This window comes from Sander lucioperca, chromosome 2 (genome assembly GCF_008315115.2).
Source record: "Sander lucioperca isolate FBNREF2018 chromosome 2, SLUC_FBN_1.2, whole genome shotgun sequence".
Classification (NCBI taxonomy): Eukaryota; Metazoa; Chordata; class Actinopteri; order Perciformes; family Percidae; genus Sander; species Sander lucioperca.
Window position 1 is genome coordinate 34,241,090 of NC_050174.1, and position 18,906 is coordinate 34,259,995.

At 42.9% G+C, this 18,906-nt stretch overlaps 1 protein-coding gene across 1 annotated transcript in view; it reads right to left on the reverse strand.

The window, feature by feature from the left end:
- Window positions 1-5,532: 5,532 nt before the first annotated feature.
- Window positions 5,533-18,906, reverse strand: part of LOC118494617 (tetratricopeptide repeat protein 28-like) — a 54,468-nt gene continuing 41,094 nt past the window's right edge. Inside the window, exon 3 of the mRNA XM_035999018.1 lies at window positions 5,533-6,594. Coding sequence (XP_035854911.1) covers window positions 6,586-6,594 — 9 coding nt within the window. The 3' untranslated portion in view covers window positions 5,533-6,585. The remainder of the gene's footprint in view (window positions 6,595-18,906) is intronic.

Sequence of the window (18,906 nt, forward strand, 5' to 3'; positions counted from 1 at the left end):
GCTACGGAGGCTTGACTTTCTCAACAGCCTGCTGTGCTTTTTAGGGATTGAAATCTATCCGCAGTAGGTCAAACTGGCCAAACTAGCCTACGTAATTCCCGTCTCCAGTGTGCCAGCAAAGAGGCTTCTCCCTGCAGAACCGCATCAAAAGTTGCCTTGGAGAAGGCAGACTCCTGAGGCTTAACATGCAGAGAGACACTTGTTTACAATTATTTTGATTAAAGTCAGCACTTTATATGTTTATGAGCCAGTTTGTTTGTACTGTAGTTGTATTGTTTTATTTCCTCTGCCTAGCAACTGGAAAATAGGCATTTTTTAATTCAGATCAGCATTGATTTAATTCTTTTGGCCTCTCTGCCTGTAGCAAGTTAGCCTGGTCCTACCAGACTCTGGTCCTACCAGACTCTGGTACATTACCCTGGTCCTACTCTGGTACATTACCCTGGTCCTACCAGACTCTGGTACATTAGCCTGGTCCTACCAGACTCTGGTCCATTAGCCTGGTCCTCATTTGTCCAGAGAGTCTGGCCTCTCTCCATTGACAAGTGTTAACTTCCTTGAAGGCAGGTACTCTGTTGAAGTTTAAAACTATTGGATCTGCCCAGAGCCACTCTGGATCTGCCATAACCAATCACTAACGTTTGGTTGTGACGTCGGCTTAGCATTGCTAGCGCTAGCCTTAGCCAACTCCTTCACCGCTAATGGAGCGAGCTGGAAAATCAAACTGTTCCCGAACCCCGTGGGGAGGAGGGCCACAACATCATGGCCACCAACACAACTCAGCAAAGATTGTTCTTGCTCGGGCTTTAACTTCTGGATATTCAGCAGCGTTGTCACCACGGACCGAATGACTTCGCTCACATCTTTCTCCGCCGCCATTACGGAACTCACCGAAGGTTACCAAACCTCAACGTCATCGTTCTCAGCCACTCCCTCTGTTCGCTGATTGGACCGGTTAAAGATTTGACCGGAGAAAACCCAAGAATATACCGCGAACCCAGTCGGAGTACTGAAGGGAAATGAAAATTGAACGGAAGTACGTAGGACGGCGGAGCCAGGCAAGTAGCAAGTAGCCTACATTTAAATAAAAATATAAATCTACATCCCTTGATGATATTATTCTTTATATAGCCTGCCAATCAATTGTTTTTAAGGGCAATAAACTCAGAAAACATTTGACCGGAACTTTTCCCATTTGACCGGTAAAATGAAGCCTTACAGGTCACATGACCTGTGCACGAGCAAAACCAAGCTCTGTAACCCCTAGACGTAACAAGAGTAGTACGTTTCCCCAGGGTTGTGGTTATGCCCTGACAACGTCAACAAAGAAACAAAGAAATACATAAGAGAAAGGAGCTACAATATGCTGAATGATTACAGCCCATGAATGGCTACCAAAATCACTTAACACTGAATTAATACACGATCATGAAGTGAGTGAATGAGTGAAGAAACAGCAGACAGGTTGTATTCACAGTAATGCTTTGTACGTGCCTACAGCCTAATGTGCCTTAACTATCATTCCTCCGCTGTGAGGAACTTCATTATGACTGGAAACAATTAGTGGGAGCAACGTATGTAATGGTCCTCAGCTTCCAACAGCACAGTCAATAGCCTGGAAATGGAAACTCTGCTCTAATCACTAATGAGAAAATTGTGGAGGGACAAAAGTGAGGAAGGGAGGTAGGGAGGGAGTCACTGGGGAGTGGGGATAAGACGAAAAAGCAGCTAAACACTAATACAGCGAGCCGTATGATAAAGGTAGTGTGATGTTAAGACTACGAAATAAGCTCTAAATCTGGCTTTCATCATCATAGCATAGATTCCAAATCATAATCTGATTCACTGCTTATCAAAAAGTTAATCATCTGACTTATTACTCCTCGTCTGCTCATGATCTCCCCATGAATAGCTGATGCGTTTACTGCCTGCTTTGTAATTGACCCAAGCCTGGGGAAAGGGTGTGACAGAAATCACAGTGGCAATCAGCGCGGTAATGGATTAAGCCTATATCCATAACAGGGACCAGCAGCCAAAAACTCAAGAGGGAGCGCTTCATAAAGCCCACTCAGCACCTGTGGTAGAGGCTACAAAAGCGCCTCTCTAATGTGTTCACTTCTTGGGAATCCCTCTGTGCTTTAGTTTTAATGATAGTCTAAACTCTATTTCCCTCCCTACCCATCTCAACAGAAATCAATGCAAAGGAAACACTCGAGTTTCCACCAGGCAATTGCAATTTCTGCCTCTACAAAGAGGTGTTTTATGGCGGTAATACTACCATTGCACCATGGGCTATGATTGGACATTTAATAAGCAGGCCCGGGGAAAAGCCCCATGCTCTTTTGGGCAACCTATACACTATCTTTCCTCTTCCTTCCTCAACTACCGGGTTTATAAAACCAGAATGCTCCAGTAAATTACGCTCTCTGCTTATGGGGGAAAACAGCTTCTTTGAAATCAGTGCGATCATTAAGGATTTTTATGCGCTCAATACATTTATATCCCTGTGAACTGCTATGAAAACAAACGACGGAGCTCGGGTCTGGTTCATTTGCATGGTGCTTGGAGAGACGTGTTATTCCTATTGGTATGTATGACTCCCCTATACCTTCACATCCTGTTTCCCTAGCAATACCATTGTGAATTATTGATGTTACCACCATGTCTCCATCCCTCCCTCCCTTCATCCCTCCCCCCGGCCCCTTACACATCAGCCCCTCTGCAAGGATCTCCAAGCTTCACTGAGTCTAAGAACAGACTGCACACAATCCCAGTGACAAAACCCAATAAAGCAGAGCAGGGGGAGGGGCGAGATGCTCCCTGACATTTAAATCAATTGCTTTCTAACAACAACTCTATGATTTTTAATCCATTTTTATTTCCATCTTGTCTGCAATGCAACACTGCTGTTTCTATCCTAGCAGAAGAGAAACGGCGAACAGCGAAATCATTCTCTCTCCGTATCTGTTCTGGTATTTCAGCCCAGATGGCGAAAAAGAATATTGAGTCTTAATGCTGGTAATGCTGCTCGTGTTGAAACTCAAAACGCAGAGATCTAGCTCTGGGTGTCAGTTGTTTGTTAATGTTTCATCCCGAGATCTCTTTCTGCAAACAGTGTGTTTAACAGTGTGTGCAAAAGAAAAGGCACAGATGTGTGTGAATTCCCAAGGTCTCTGAATGCATGTTTTATCACTCTGCCTCAGAGAGGTTGTGGGGGGGGAGGGTCCTGCCACCCTGAGCACAAACCGACAGTAGCTGCTGCTGCAAGTAATGAAGAGAAAACCTACAACAGAAACCTAGACTACATTTACACGTGGCCGGCTATTTTCATAAACGGACATTTAGACGGACATTTTCAGAAAAGTGTTTGTTTACATGTACCCGTGTATATATGCTGTCAATGTCGTTAAGAGCACGCCACACCTGTAGGTGGCATTGTAACGAGAAGCTCAAGCCCACATTAGCCAATCAGAATCCCGAAAATAGCAACAACAGCAACGAATCACTTCCTCTTTCTCTCTCTCGGCTGCCTAAACCTCCGTTTGTCTCAGTTTACATGCAAAGGTGCAAACAAAGTTTTCCAAAATCTCCACTTTGGCCGGAGTTTTTAGAAATAATCGTTTTCTGTGATAAAAACAGGGTTTTCGTGTAAATGAGAGGCCAAACCGCAGGAAAATATCTGCGTCTTCCCTTCGTGTAAACGGGGCCCTAATGGCATGATTCATGCCAAATATTTAACTGTAATTAATGTGTCCAAGTGAATTTATACTGCAAAAATAATTTTTGTTGTAGGTCTGCAACTAAGAATTATTATTATTGTTGATTAATCTGTCAATTATTTTCCGTTGTATGGTCTACTGTCACTAGGGCTGGGTACCGAAGTCAATACTTTTTAGGCACTGAACAAATTGCCTCTAAATACCGAGTATCAAAAAATGCCTCGTCAGTCAATACTCAATTTCAATACCTAACGAGTAAATCTCATCAGCGTCAGTGAGCCAATCAGCACGCAGCGCGCTTCTACCAAGATCTAATAATGTCCGATTGGCTTAACGTTACACATCGTAGAGACACGCAGGAAGAACTCTACGTCACACGGAGACAGACTCACGTAGTCGGAGCTGAAAAAAAAAAAAAAGTGTTGAAATAGACGACCAAAACGTTGACATTTTGAATTTTGACCCAGAAAAACAAAAAGTTGCATGGCCGATGTGAAGACAACACAAGGGTATTACTTTTTTTCTTCGATCTTTGTCACTGCCGTACACCAGATCAACGCATTCTCATGATCGGGTTCGTTTGATTGACGAACGTTGACGAAAATCAACAGTATGCACACCAATTCGTATGATATCCTACGAAATGAGACGACTGCCAGCCGGTCCCGTGGTGCAGGCTACAGAGCTCCATGAGCTCTGCGGTGCCCTGCTGTGTCCTGCTGCGTCCTGCTATGCTCTGCTGTGCCACGCTACACCCTGTAACGCCTTGCAGTGCCCTGCTATGACATGAACTACTACAACTACCATTTGTAGTCACTGTTCCATTATCTTTATTGTGATTAGTATTGCCACTGTTCATCACACCCCCAACCAGCACCGTCAGACACCTCCTACCAAGAGCCTGGGTCTGTCCCAGGTTTCTTCCTAAAAGGGAGTTTTTCCTCACCACTGTCACACTAAATGCTTGCTCTTGGGGGAATTACTGGAATTGTTGGGGCTTTGTAAACTATAGAGTGTGGTCTAGACCTACTCTATCTGTAAAGTGTCTCGAGATAACTCGTTATGATTTGATACTATAAATAAAATTTAATGAGCTGTCGGACGTATCAGCGGCATTTGGTAGTTTGAGTTTAGCACCTCCAGATGACGGTCCTTTCAGAGGCCGCTACAGTTAAGCTGACAAAGAGAGAGCGTCACGCGGCGCCGACAGTTAACTTTAGGCACCAAAACGACTCGAGGTGTAGGAAAAAGATTGTGGTTTGGATTAAAACACTCCCACGGAACAAACTCGGCCTTGGCTTGAAAGCCCCGACCTCCTCCCTACGAAGATCTTCACGCTACGCAGTCCACAGCGTTCTTATTCTGCAGCAGTCAATGTGGTGCTGACAGTAGTAAATACGTTGAATACATCTGAATTACACTGTCTATGATTTGTAGCTGTGCGCGCAAACTTTCCAATATACTTTTAGAAAGATTCACACAGAGCAGTGAGACATGATGGAGTGGCTACATGCAAAAAATAATTGTGTTTCATAAGCCAGTCAAGTTTGGATTAATGGCTGGATTATAAATATCAATACAGTCAAAAATAGGTTTAGGAAGTCTGGTTTTGAGAGCTCCTGCTAAACTCTCTTCTTTTGGATACCTTACTTTGAGGAATATAAATATTTTTTGATTAAAGAAGAGTACAAATCTGAATGTTAAGTACCCACTCTAAGTAACAAGTTGGGCAGTTATATACAGCATGTGTTTTGAGAGATGAACAGTCCAAACAAAAAGCATTGTCTATCGGCGTTATCATTTATTATTCATACTTCTTTTTATGATGTCGTTAGCCGAGGCAGTGAACAAAACATGGCCGACATGTACACAGAAATAACTCATGTCTGCACTTTAATATTTAAAGAAGCCGAGACAAACCGTTCCCCAGTGTGAAAACCAAATAGACAACATTTAGTATTCTGCTTAAACAAATAATTTAAATGTTCTGATGGATGTGTTTGGTTAATAGTAATGGAGGCTGATTTATGCGGACAACTCTTGTCCGGGGAATATCGGCATCTATTCCCACGTGGGCCTCAGTCTCTATAACCTCGGAGGCAGCCGGGCACTTAAACCAAATTGCTTAAGTAAATATCCACCCATATATATTGATCACACATAAAAAATGTGGACCATTTAAGTAAGACAAGATTCCTCTGAAGAAAGGACTTTAACAATGTTGAATGGCTAACAAAAAAAGACCTAAAAAGCATGTGTAGCGTCAAAATGTTGCCGATATCTGTGGTGTAAATGATCTTGATCATAAACCTTACTCAGCAGACTGCAGAACTTAATCGTGTGCATCGGTGGCGAGACGCAGACGCCAGTTAACATTAAAACAGGTGAGGCAGAGAGAGAAAGTCAAAAGGCTTTATGTGCTGAAGCCCCTTGGTTGTCGAGGAAACGCAATACCAGCCTCAGCCTGGGGAGCAAACATTAAAAAAAATGGACTTAAAGTTACAATCAACCGGAGGGCTTAGTGCTGCAGTGACAGCGCCCGAAAGTGAGACAAAGAGAGGGAAGGTAAGATAAAGGAAGAGAAGAAAAGCAGTGAAATGTCTGCAGCACATTAATTGTTCATGAGAAGGTGGATGCAGGCAAACAAAGCTGTGATGAATGGTCTCATTTGTGCAATGAGAAAGGCCCCGCCTCGCTCGTCTCCAGGCCCCTCTTTACTCAGGCTTATGCAAATATGGACCTCCATTAGCTGTGTTAGCAGGTAACTGCTCAGAAGTGACCCCCCCATTGACCAGGCTGCCACAGCGAGGTGATGGATAGTCCACCGATACTGGTTCGGTGTCTCCCAGGGCAGAGGGACGTAACTTCAACCCTTCTGAAAAATACCATAAAACAATTAAGAACTTAAATTGCACTAGGGCTGGGTGTCGTTCAAAAATATTCGACACTGATACCTGGAATTCAATACCTTTTCCTCAACAATACTTTACATTTCACATTACGTGCCTTTACAACTATGCAACGCACACTGTAGTCAAGCCTCTCACAATACAACAACACACACGTGAGCCCTGTCTCTGTGCGTAACAGAGTTTTTCCTGCGTGTCTCTACAACGTGTAACGCTAAACAGCCAATCAGCAGCATTATAAGATCTTGGTAGAAGCATGCTGCATGCTTATTGGCTCACTGGCGCTGATGAGATTTACTCTTTAAGTACTGAAATGTGGTATTGAATGATGAGGCATTTTTTCGATACGTCGGTAGCAATTCGGACAGTTTCCTTGAAGGTGCTCTAAGTGATGTTGGGTGACGTTACATCTTGTTGACGGTTGAAGTGATTGTCAAACAAAACGGAGGTTCGCTCGCCCCTCCCTCCTCCACATCCCGTCCCCTCCCCCTCCTTTCCGTGCTTCCTGGAACAGTCATAAATGCGCATTGTGGAAGTAGCCTACGTGCTAACGCTGCTGCAACTTCTTCTCGGAGTCGGTTATTGGCTGGAACACTGTTTGTTATGTTTGGTGGTGCAGGTTGGCCAGTTTGTTTTTGTTGCAGTTTGTGAAGCCTGGGCTGTCTACAGAGACTGCGGACAGGCAGCTAGCAGATAGTGAGGAGATGTTTTTTAGTGTGTTCAGGGGACAGGCAGCTAGCAGATAGTGAGATGTTTTTTACAGTGTGTTCAGGGGACAGGCAGCTAGCAGATAGTGAGATGTTTTTTACAGTGTGTTCAGGGGACAGGCAGCTAGCAGATAATGAGATGTTTTTTACAGTGTGTTCAGGGGACAGGCAGCTAGCAGATAGTGAGGAGATGTTTGCTGTATGTGACAAAAAATGTTGTAGCCTAAAAAACGTGTGACATCGCTTAGAGCACCTTTAAAAATTATCGTGTTCGCTACCCAGCCCTAAATCGTCCTAATTATCTTTTGTCCTCTTGTAACTTTAACTGTCACCTTCTCTCCTAGAATTACTAGGGTTGGGTACTGAAATATAAATGCCTGCGCTGCCCTCTGGTGCTCCGAAACGGACATTACAGGCAATAGTAGCATCACTGCACATGACGCTAGTTAACATTACACTTGGCAGACATGGATGTATTAAGAGAACTGGATACAGTGTTCGGCGGGAAACTTTACAGCATACAGCCCTCGGATGTATCATAAGAGAGAACCAAGGCAATGTAATCACTAGCTATGTCTGTAGTAACGTTACGTAGGCATATAGCTAATTATGGTATTATCGTTCTCTTAATACATCCATGCTAGCTACCGCTAATAGCTACTAGCCGATAGCCCGGCCAGTTTGGGAAACGCTTCATACATGACGTTACATCCACGTTACAGGCTTTACAGCATGAATACATCCCTCGGGTGTATCATAAGATAATACCATGGACGTATTAATAGAACACATGGTGAATTACAACCATTAGCTATATCCATTATTACAGCTACAGGACCTCGGGAGAACACATACAGTATATAGGGAGAACAGTCATGTGAGCGGGCGGGCGCAGTCCCGCGGGTCTGCTCGCGTCCATTATGCGCGTTTGTCATACCTAGTTTAAAAACTCTGGATTCGGCTACTAGTGAATGTTACAAATGTTAAAAGTGACGTTTTAAACAAGGACCCTTTAATTGTTCGGGCTGGTTAGTTGATGTACCCCAAATAAATTATCCGCTGAAATGTGAAAAGTCTTTCTGGGCCATGGGGTGCAGTACCACCGTTATCCGCTAAGCCCATGGTGGCTTTTAGACATGGCGCTTTTCCTGGGGGCTTGTCGCTGACAGCTAAACGGTCTAACGTGCGGCTGTTATTTCACTGGAAAGGATTCCAACAGCGAGACATCCACAGAGATGACTGGCCTTTGAGACACTGTAGACACTCCTGAAGAAACAACATCTAAGGGACGCAATGCTGCGTTCAATTGCACCTCGTATCTCATAGTGCATTCATTGTTGTAAAGTTCCCTTCTGCCATCTAGTGGTTCTTCTTTTTGTCGTATAACAGCAATCGACTGGTGAAATAAGTTATTACATTTTAAAGAAATCATTTAAATTTCAACGTACCAAACAAGCCTTTATTCAATGTCACCAACCGGCAATTTGTGCTCTTTTATTTATTTTTTAAGTATCAGTTTAGGCATCGGCAACGTTTCAAAAGTACCATTTTATCAGGAAAAAAAAACAAACGATACCCAACCCTAAGAATTACACACACATGTAAACGAGAACACACACATAACCCATATCCCTTTTTAGGCAAACGAGAGCGGGAAGCATGATTAAATCATGAAACATTAATGATGACGCCCCTGTCTCTTCCCTTATCCTCACACAGCAATGTCTCTGCAGGGCAAATTAGGGCCTCCTAATACTCCAGGGCACGCGGTTCGGCGCCAGACGCACCCACATTAATAAGGAGAAATTAGACAAACACAGAGAGCTGTTTATTAGGGAAAAACATGCCCTGTGAGACCTCACTAGTGGAATAATGGTACCGGGACAGTCCGCATAATATGATGGCGAGACAGAGAGACAGACAGAAAGCTAGAGAAAGACATGACGTGAGAAAAAGCATAAAGAAAGACTCAACGTTATGGCACTTTTACTTGTATTCTCTCCTATTCACTCAGTTACAAAAAAAAGCAATTATAGAGAAAATGAAAGGTGATTGGGTGGCCAGCTGTAGCAGCCATGACCAGAGCTCTCATATGGGATTTCTACAGCCGGGTCCCAGTCCTACTTCTACCTCCAGCTCTACGGATTCAAGTGCTTTCACGGATAAATATGGTTAATGATGTACCAGAATGTTCTCTCATTTGAGTAAACAGAAAAGAATTGGATCCAGACGGGAAAGAAATGAGGTCCAAACAACAGCAAAAATATGAGAAAGCTCATAATCCTCGAGCATCTGTTTGCACAGCTTCCTGTATACGACAACATGCAATTGCACCGCCGTGAGCTGGCGCTAGTTTTGTGTTGGAGTTGTGGCGTCTTGTGAGCGGATGTCGCCAAAGGTCAGATTGACACCTGTGTTGTGAATAATGCATGGCCATGTAAATTGTCTCTTTTTAATAAAAAAGGCCGCCAAGGGAACTGCCAGAATGAAAATGCCACAAAAAGCTGCACAGAGGTCCTAATTAGTGCAATCCCCTATATGCCTGTAGCCCCCGTCACAACAACAGCATTCACCCCACAGAAGAGATGTGCATCACCGCCTCTGCGACTGGGACTGAGGTTTACAATCTATGGCATTAAAAATGTGCGTCACATAGCAGTGAAGCTAATAATCCCCATGTGCCTGAAAAGTGTATATAAAAACAAAGAAAATGAGGCTTTTTGCACATTACTGCTACACCCAGATTCATTTTCCTTTTTATTATTACAAGGAAAATTCTCCCAGTGGTCACCTGAGCCTCCAGTTGTTTACCCGGAATAATATTTCCCCGTTTCCACTGGACTTAGTGGATTTACTGAAAGCAATATGACAGCTTGAAATCTTATAAATAAATCTGCTGTGCACACGGCATGAGCACAACGTAAACATTAACGAAAAAGTCAAACAGTAGATACTCTACAACACGTGCTATGCTACCCAGATACCACGTCAACCTGCAAGCTGTCTGGTAAACATGGTCTCTCTTAAAGGAGACCTATTATGCTTTCCTGTATTTTCTGTCATATCTATAATCTTACAATGACAGATGTTCATGTTACACGTTGGCAAAAGCTTCAAATAATGACATAAAATGTATTTAAAAGAAATTCCTTTGAGCCAAAACTTATTTCCCAACTTTCCTGAACACTACAGTTTCAACTGAAATTAAACTTTCATAAATGATAGAGCACACATCATCAGCATGAAAAAGGAAAAGTCAGATTTAGCTTACATTTCACTGGTGTCATGTAAGAGCTACACGATTTAATGGTTAGTTCCATCTTTCTAATAGTGTGAAAAATGATATTTTTCAGCGATAGTACGTTCTCGTTTCCATCATCACCCCTGGCCTTCCTGTACGTCTCCCATCCCTCTCAGAGTCTTAGTACAGGAAGTGCGTCTCTGTGAGTGACAGGAACACGCCGTTGAGACGCTGTAATCCCGCTCCAGTTCTCCCCTCAGTCCCCTGAGGATTTGTGCAATATGAGCCAGGGCCCAAAAGACACACGTCCACACTAAAACACACACACACTCAGATGCAAAAAAAAATCCCATCCCTTCTCATCTGTACCCTTATCACCAGCTTTGACCCCTCACCTCAACTCCAAAGTGAGACTCTTTATTAGTCTGCCACATCCAATAAAACCTTCCTTATATACGAGATGAAACCCAGCCTGCCTTCCTGCTGCTGAGGGATCAGAGCGGAGGTTGAGACAGCTGTATCAGACGTCGGTCGGCCATATCACAGCCCATCAAGACGTACTGATAGTGAAGGTAACCAGCCAATCACGCAGCCAATAACCACAGATGCTTTAAAGCGTATCTCTCGCCAAAATGCAACCTAGGGTCTTTTTGTGAATGTACCCGAGTCAAACTATCGTTTAAAAGCATATTTAGGACGGCAACACCACTTTTAACATTCACCGTATTCTCGTTTTTCGGTCAAATGGCCTTTTGAATGGGAGTGCTAGGTGCATTGCTTTGATAGCCTCAAAATATCTATTTTTAAAACACTAAGAAGACTCGACACAACATGAGACTTTGCTCCAAGTATCACCAGGGGCTCTACACCTTAACGAAAGCATTGACAACATTGGTTGTGTACCCAGAGTTTACTAAAAAAAGAAAGGACAACTCACTTTAGCTGTTGGTCTTTCCGCTCGCCGCCATCTTGCCAGTCGATCTCTGAATGCAACCTAACAGGGAGGAGAGTAAAGATGGAAAGCTCCTAAAGCTTAGTTCCATATTAATTCACGGATAATTTGTTGTTTTGTCGTTAGTGAAAAACAATATTGGCCTTGTAGTTGAAAAAGGAGCCTCATATAAGAATGACATTTCCTCCTATGGAGTCCGTTCATTCAGATTCAGAGATCGACTATTTGACTGGCAAGATGGCGGCGAGTGGAAAAACCAACAGCTAAAGGACCTAAAGGACCTCTAGACAAAAAGACCCTAGGTTGGATTTTGGCGAGAGTTACGCTTTAACTAATCTGGCTGTAATACATTCTCAGGCTACATCCACACTACGTTTTTCATTTTTTTTTTTTTTTTAAATCTTTTGCTCCGTGTACACCTCGCGTCACACTACACTACTGCGGTGTTTCCGAGCCCCTAAAACTTCAACATTTGGAAACTCTGCTGCCCCCGTTTTGGTGTGAAAACTCCAGAGTTGCTTTGTAGTCTGGACGGACACAAACGGAGACCTTTGGAAAGGACGACGCACGTCAGTCAGTCTTATCTGTTAGGTAGCTTACAGACCTGTCAGTAACAGTTCCACCTCGTCCTCGCTCCAAGATAATAAATCCCTGCTCTTAACGTTTCACTGTTCTTTCTCTAAAGTAGTTTCTGTATTTTAAATGTATACATCTATAATTTTTAACCTGCAGAGTAACGTCAGACAATCTGCTTCCTGTTTACACCGTCACACACGTGCCCAGTGTGTGGTGAATGGTCATGTGATATGTTAATGTCAGACGTGTTAATACGGACGGAGATCATTTCTAAACTTGTGTGTCGACGGAGATCGTTTTTGCTTGAAAATGAAAACGTAGCTGTGTAGATGTAGCCTCCAACACCGGCCATGCTTCCATACAGTGATAGTGTTTAGCTGACCAACACGTGTTACTGCCCATGTAGAGCGGAAGTGGATGTAGAGATCAAAAACGCTGGCGTTAGCAACTAACGGCTTTGCTAAAGTGTCCCATTAGCAAAAACAATAAATCTCCTCCAGCATGAATAGCACTGGAAGCTCTGACCCTGAGGTGAACATGCAACTCTAAACTAAATCTGGTCAGGAATTTGGTTGAGAGCAGAATTAAGATACAGGCAGATGATTTTTTTGACTCCCAAGTTATCAGAATCGGATTGATTTAATCGCATTATAAAGGGACGATGCTTTGGGCTAAATGCTAACGCCAGCATGTAAACATGTTCACACTGACAACACTAACATAAGCTGATGTTTAGCAGATACAACGTTTACCATGTTCATCTTAGTTTAATGTAACATTTGCAAGTACACGTGTTATTGCTGTGTTACACTTGAAGCTCAGTCTGTTTCCACACACACACGGACACCACACATAGACACACACACATAGACACACACACACGGACACACACAGTGCGTCTCACTATCTTTGTGGGGACCCGTCATTGACATAATGCATTCCCTAGCCCAAGGCCGCCCAATTTGGGGCCCGCGGGCCAAGTTCGGCCCGTGCTCTTTGTTTTGGCCCGCCATGGATTTGACCTGCTCATGCTTATTCTCCTCTTATTTTAAAAGTTATGATTACGAAACGTACATTTTGTGCAATTAAAAAGTACGTAATCTGAGTTTAATGGCAATGTAATGCACAGTGCTGGTAAACTTCCCATTTAAATTACATATGTACGTTTTATCTAAGGAGAATGGCAAGAATTACAGTATTCTTCAACATCGACATTTATTTTTGACCTGTGGCCTTCCATCCAGATACATTTTGGCCCTTCATATGAAAGAATTTGGGCACCTCTGCCCTAGCCCCTCACCCTAACCATAACCATCACAACTAAATGCCTAACCTTAACCCTTACCCTCACCCTAACCATAACCTAATTCTAACCCTAATCCTACAACCAAGTCTTAACCCTCACACAGCCCTTTAAAGTTGTGGGGTCCAGCATTTTGGGCCCACAAAGCTGTCCAGACCCCACAAGTATACTGGACTCCTGGTTTTTGGACCCCACGAATATAGTTACACACACACACACACACACCTCTGTGAAATGGCACCGAACGGTCCGGGGCATTGACCGTAACAGAGCAGCAGGGATAAAGATGAGAAACTGCACAGCAGCAATCAAACAATGCGTTTCGATTCATCAAGAGAATAGATCAACAATGATCAGACTGAGCGCAATGTGAGCAGCGCCTTCATCCCCATTATTGCCAATATTGGCAGAAAATTTGCCATTTTTAGCCGTAGCAAAGCCTTTATAGATTCAATAACATATTTAAATAGCAGTTTATCATACAGACGATCAATGCTTCAGCCTGACAAACTCCTCTGAAAAACGTATTTATTTAAAGACAAAGGTGAGTCCTACGACCCTGACACTTTTAAACAAAAAAATAAATAAATTCAAGAACATACTTTAACTTGTGATTACGCGTCAGGTGATGTGAGGTCTCAGCAACTAGTGAAGGAGACAGTTTCATTATTCTATGGAACAGAAAAGAGTTCAGGCATTTCTTTTTCCACCACATTAACATATTCTGTCAGCTCCAGACTTCTTTGTGGAGTGGATGAAATGAAAAGGGAGATTCTTTGCTTTAAGGCTGCCTGCAGGATTTATTGCCGGCCACACAACTCAAAACCTTTGACAACTCATCAAGGTTGCTCAAATATGACATATTATTATACCTTTATATTATTATAAGCAGTGTTGGGAGTAACGCGTTACAAAAGTAACGCAATTACAGTAATGTATTCCTTTTTGCTGTAACGCAGTAATATAACGCATTACTAATTAAATTTCGGTAATATTATACTCGTTACAATCTCAGTAACGCGAGTTACAACGCATTTTAACGCAACATTTAGTGGTGCATTGGTTTTTTTAAGAATTCACCAACACCGCGACACATTTCTTCACAGGAAAAAAAAAAAACGTATTATTTTCCTGTCGCTGTATTCGATGGTTGAGATGACTGCAGAGACAGATACATTTGCGAGATGGATATTATTTTCAGGAGTTATTACGCTGCGTTGAAGTGAGCTGTCCTGTTTCTGTTCCCGTGGTCAGAGACAGAACCAGAGACGGTACGGACAGCATGTATGTCCCAACAGGTGACGGTACAGACAGCATGTATGTCCCAACAGGTGACGGTACGTCAGCGGCTGACAGATATAAACATCTCGGGAATTAATGTTGAGGCTTGCTACACGTAAATATCATTGTATTTTATCAGCCGTGGAGAGTAACTCTGCCTGTAGTGGAATGCTTTGAATGACGACCAAAAACGCTTGTGTTTTACTGTGACCATTTACTGTTCAATATGTTGCAGTTTTATAAACAAGAAAGTGGACAACTGGAGCCTGACGGACATGTTGCATCTCAGTAAGCTAGCAAGAGTAGCTACACAACAGACAACTTCCGTGTAGCTTACTTCAAAATAAAAGCACTTCCTGTGACGGTTCGCAGTAAAACTAAATTACTGTTAAATAAGGTTGTGTAGGCTACCTTTTCACACATCAGCTGTAAATCAAGTACTGTAAATAATGTTAACAGTGAGTTTTAATCACACTATAATTGAACATTTCCTTTAGAGTGTTTTAACCTAAACAACATGAATTTCTTATTGAAGTGCTATAAACAAACATTTTACAACAATGCCGTACTTTTAATTGAGTATTTTCATTTTCTCCTACTTGCCTATTATACGTTTAACTTATCTATTTTGTATAGCTTTAGTTACTTTGCATATTTATATTAATTATACAAAATATGAATAATCTATGATGTATTAAAGTGGATAAAGACGAGACTTTGTTGATCCGGTGGTGAAATTCACAAGCTAGCTGCCAAATCAAACTTCCCCTGTTATTTTGGTGAAAGTAACTCAAAAGTAATGCAAAAGTAGTGTAACGCATTACAATTCAGAGACAGTAATATTGTAATATAACTAATTACTCTCAAATGACAGTAACTAGTAATCTAGAATGTATTACATTTTGGAAGTAACTTGCCCAACACTGATTATAAGACATATAAAAGCTTCTATACTAATATAGCACTTAAAGGGGAAATATTCAGGTTCATTCTTGAATGTGTTTCCATTAGAACATGTTTACATGCCTTATTACAGCTTGTATTCATCTTCACTAAAGTGCTCGTTTTGCCGCTGACAGACTCAGATTCATATTCTAAGTGTCTGACAACATTATGGAAAGGATTTCTAAGGAAGATCCTTTTTTTAAACATCAAAGCATCTGCAAAATTGCATTCGCTAAAGCCACCAGACTCCATGTAAATAAACAGTAATTTTAGCATTGTGAAATACACTTTATTCAAAGTCGACAGAAACAAAATAAAACTACGAAAAGCCGTTTTGGGTCGTTTTTCCACTTTTCAAACTTTTCTCACACAGTCTGTCTGAGGCTACATTTACATTGTTACATTTTGCTCTGGCATTTCCCCCTCTCATTCCCCCTGCTCTGGTGTCTCCCCCTCTCATTCCCCCTGCTCTGGTGTCTCCCCCTCTCATTCCCCCTGCTCTGGCATTTCCCCCTCTCATTCCCCCTGCTCTGGAGTTTCTCCCTCTCATTCCCCCTGCTCTGGCGTTTCCCCCCTCTCATTCCCCCTGCTCTGGCGTTCCCCCCTCTCAAGCCCCTAAACCGGAGACATTTGGAAACACTTCTGACCCGTTTTGGTTTGGAATCTGCGAGGTTGTGTTGCAGTCTCAACGGCCGCAAGCGGAGACCTTTGGCAACACCGACACTGACGCCAACGTTTCTCCGCCTTACAGGGTCTTATCAGTCACGACGTCTCAGTCTATGAGACTAAAGCTACTAACGTTACCATGGCAACTACCAGCAACGGGCGGAGTCTCCACGCTGCCTCCTGTTTATGCCCAGTATACGAGAATGTTGGTGAGATGTGTGGTTTGGCCGTGTTAGTTTAAACAGAGATTAGTTATTCTACTGGAGATAAAAACGCTTAAAAACCAAAACTTAGCAATGTAAATGTAGCCTGAATATACCTGTATTCACCCTCTGTCTAAAACGCTCCGTTTTAGCGCCTGTCTCTTTAAGCCCCCCTCCTAAAAAAGATGATGATTGGTCAGCGCTTCCGGGTCTTCCGCAACTACGCTCTCGACGTCTCTGCACCGTCCGTCATTGCAGCCGGGGAATGACTGTAACAGAGTACAGCAGCTAGCCTAGAAATCTAGACACACCCTAGCGGCAGCAAATGTAATTTGCAGCCAGGGGGTCTAGCAACTCACCGTTGGCTTGCGAGCTGGAAAAACCAAACTCTGGCCGGGCCAATCACATCGTGTATAGAGTCGGTGGGCGGGGCTTATGGCTGCTGCTGCTGTTGAACAGCGGTCTTTCGAATCGGCTTTGGTCGTGACTCTGGAAGACTTGGAGTTCAGCTTTTCTTTGAGAAAAGAACAAAGAACGGCACTGAAGTCACTTAAAAAAGGAAGATGTGTTCAGAGTTTAAAGTTTAATCTATCAACTAGCGTTGCTCTGATTGGTTGTAGAGCTATCCTATTGCGTGCAGAGGGAATTTGAAAGACAACCGTTGATCCCGCCCCTCGGATTGAGCCCTGCCATTGGTGACGTCCCAGACCCAACATCTCGATGTGGGTCTGGCTTGTCAGGCTATATAGCAGCACTCTTTAAAGGGTAAAAAAACAATAAAAGGACTTCTAAACCAAGAGCACCAGACCAGAACCAACCGGACAGAAAGAAGAGAAGAGAAAAGCATACTAGGTCTCCTTGAATTGGGTGAGAAAACACTGAAATGCCAAAAACACTGAAGCACAGTGTGTGAAGGCGATTTTCAGATGCATATTGTACGTCTAGCAGTGAGGTTGTGTTGACCTCTGCAGAACTGTCACACTACCATCCCCTCCTCCCGTCCCAACTGGCCAAACATGCCTATTTATTAATTAAACATGTCACACAAAAGATTTAAACTCCCCTGAGGGCTCTGCACGTCCACATCTTATTTAAATACGCCTTGGTATAAAATCAACTGTGCCAAGATAGGCGGCTGACAGACACACACACACACACAAAAACTAAATCACATTAAATGTACATTAGCTTTTATGTAATTTTAACCATGGCGCTAAAATAACAGCATGATATATCACATTAAGGAGGACATTAAACATACATTTGTTGCCCTATTTTTCCTGAAATTAAACTCAATATTTCCACAAACAGAACCCAATAATGTAACAGTGTTCAACCACAGACTTTGTAAGGGTAAAATCCCAGGTGGCATGAATGAATGTGTTGTGCCATAAGTGTTGCTCGGGGAACTGAGAGCTGTGGTGGAACTGCGGATGCAAATATGCAATTACATGAAGTACGTAAATGAAATCGAAAGGAGACTGCATCATTAATAAACATGCCAATGCTTAGGGTAAATGCCTAATTTATTCTATTTTAGAGTCAATGAAAACCGTGGAAGTCATCTGAAAACATTCTGGTCCTCGATACATCTATATTTCATTAGGATACTCAGTGCCTGTGTATCTGTAAACACACTTTAGAAAGGCATGGACATAAACTATGATAATATCAGATAAATAGCTTTACATTACAGCGCAACCACTGAATCAGCCTTTAAAAAAAGCAATGCTTTACAGCGAGATGTGTCTTCACAATGTCACGGCACAATCTTTTTTCCTATTGAATGTTCTGCCTTCTGCCAGGCTGAGGTGGGTGTGGCTTAATGCTCTGCCACACCGACCAGACACGGCTGATGGCTGACTTTCGGCAGAAAAGGCAGTCGACTGACTGCCTCCCTGAGTTGGTCAAATAAGTGCCTCGGAACACACCAAAGCGACGCCGACTTGAGCGTACGTTCTCCGTGCGCGAGACGTAATACGTCTCCATAACAGCAGGCGGCGCTAATCTGTATTGTCGCCCAAACAATGAAAACCGGCACCCGATTGGGCAAACGCGTCACGTGGGTCTTGCTGCTCCCGGATTTTACAACCGAGCATAATGGCGGCTTGTTCGGAATACGATCTCATATTTTATGTAGATAGTTCACCGAAACCTGTTTCTGAAAACATTTTAAGAGAGAAATAGGCCATGCAGTTGCTGAATCTGTCTTCATTTCAGATCAACAAAGGTCAGTTTAAAAGATTTTCGTCAGATTTTGAGAGACTCTAGTCACGCTCATCCCGCTCGTCATTAGCACTCCACCAATCAAATTGGCCATTGAGTCCGACTGCCTGCCTTCCGATTCAACATGTCAAATCGGCTGATGGGGCAGTCTGTTTTGGAAGAGAGACATGTTTCTGAA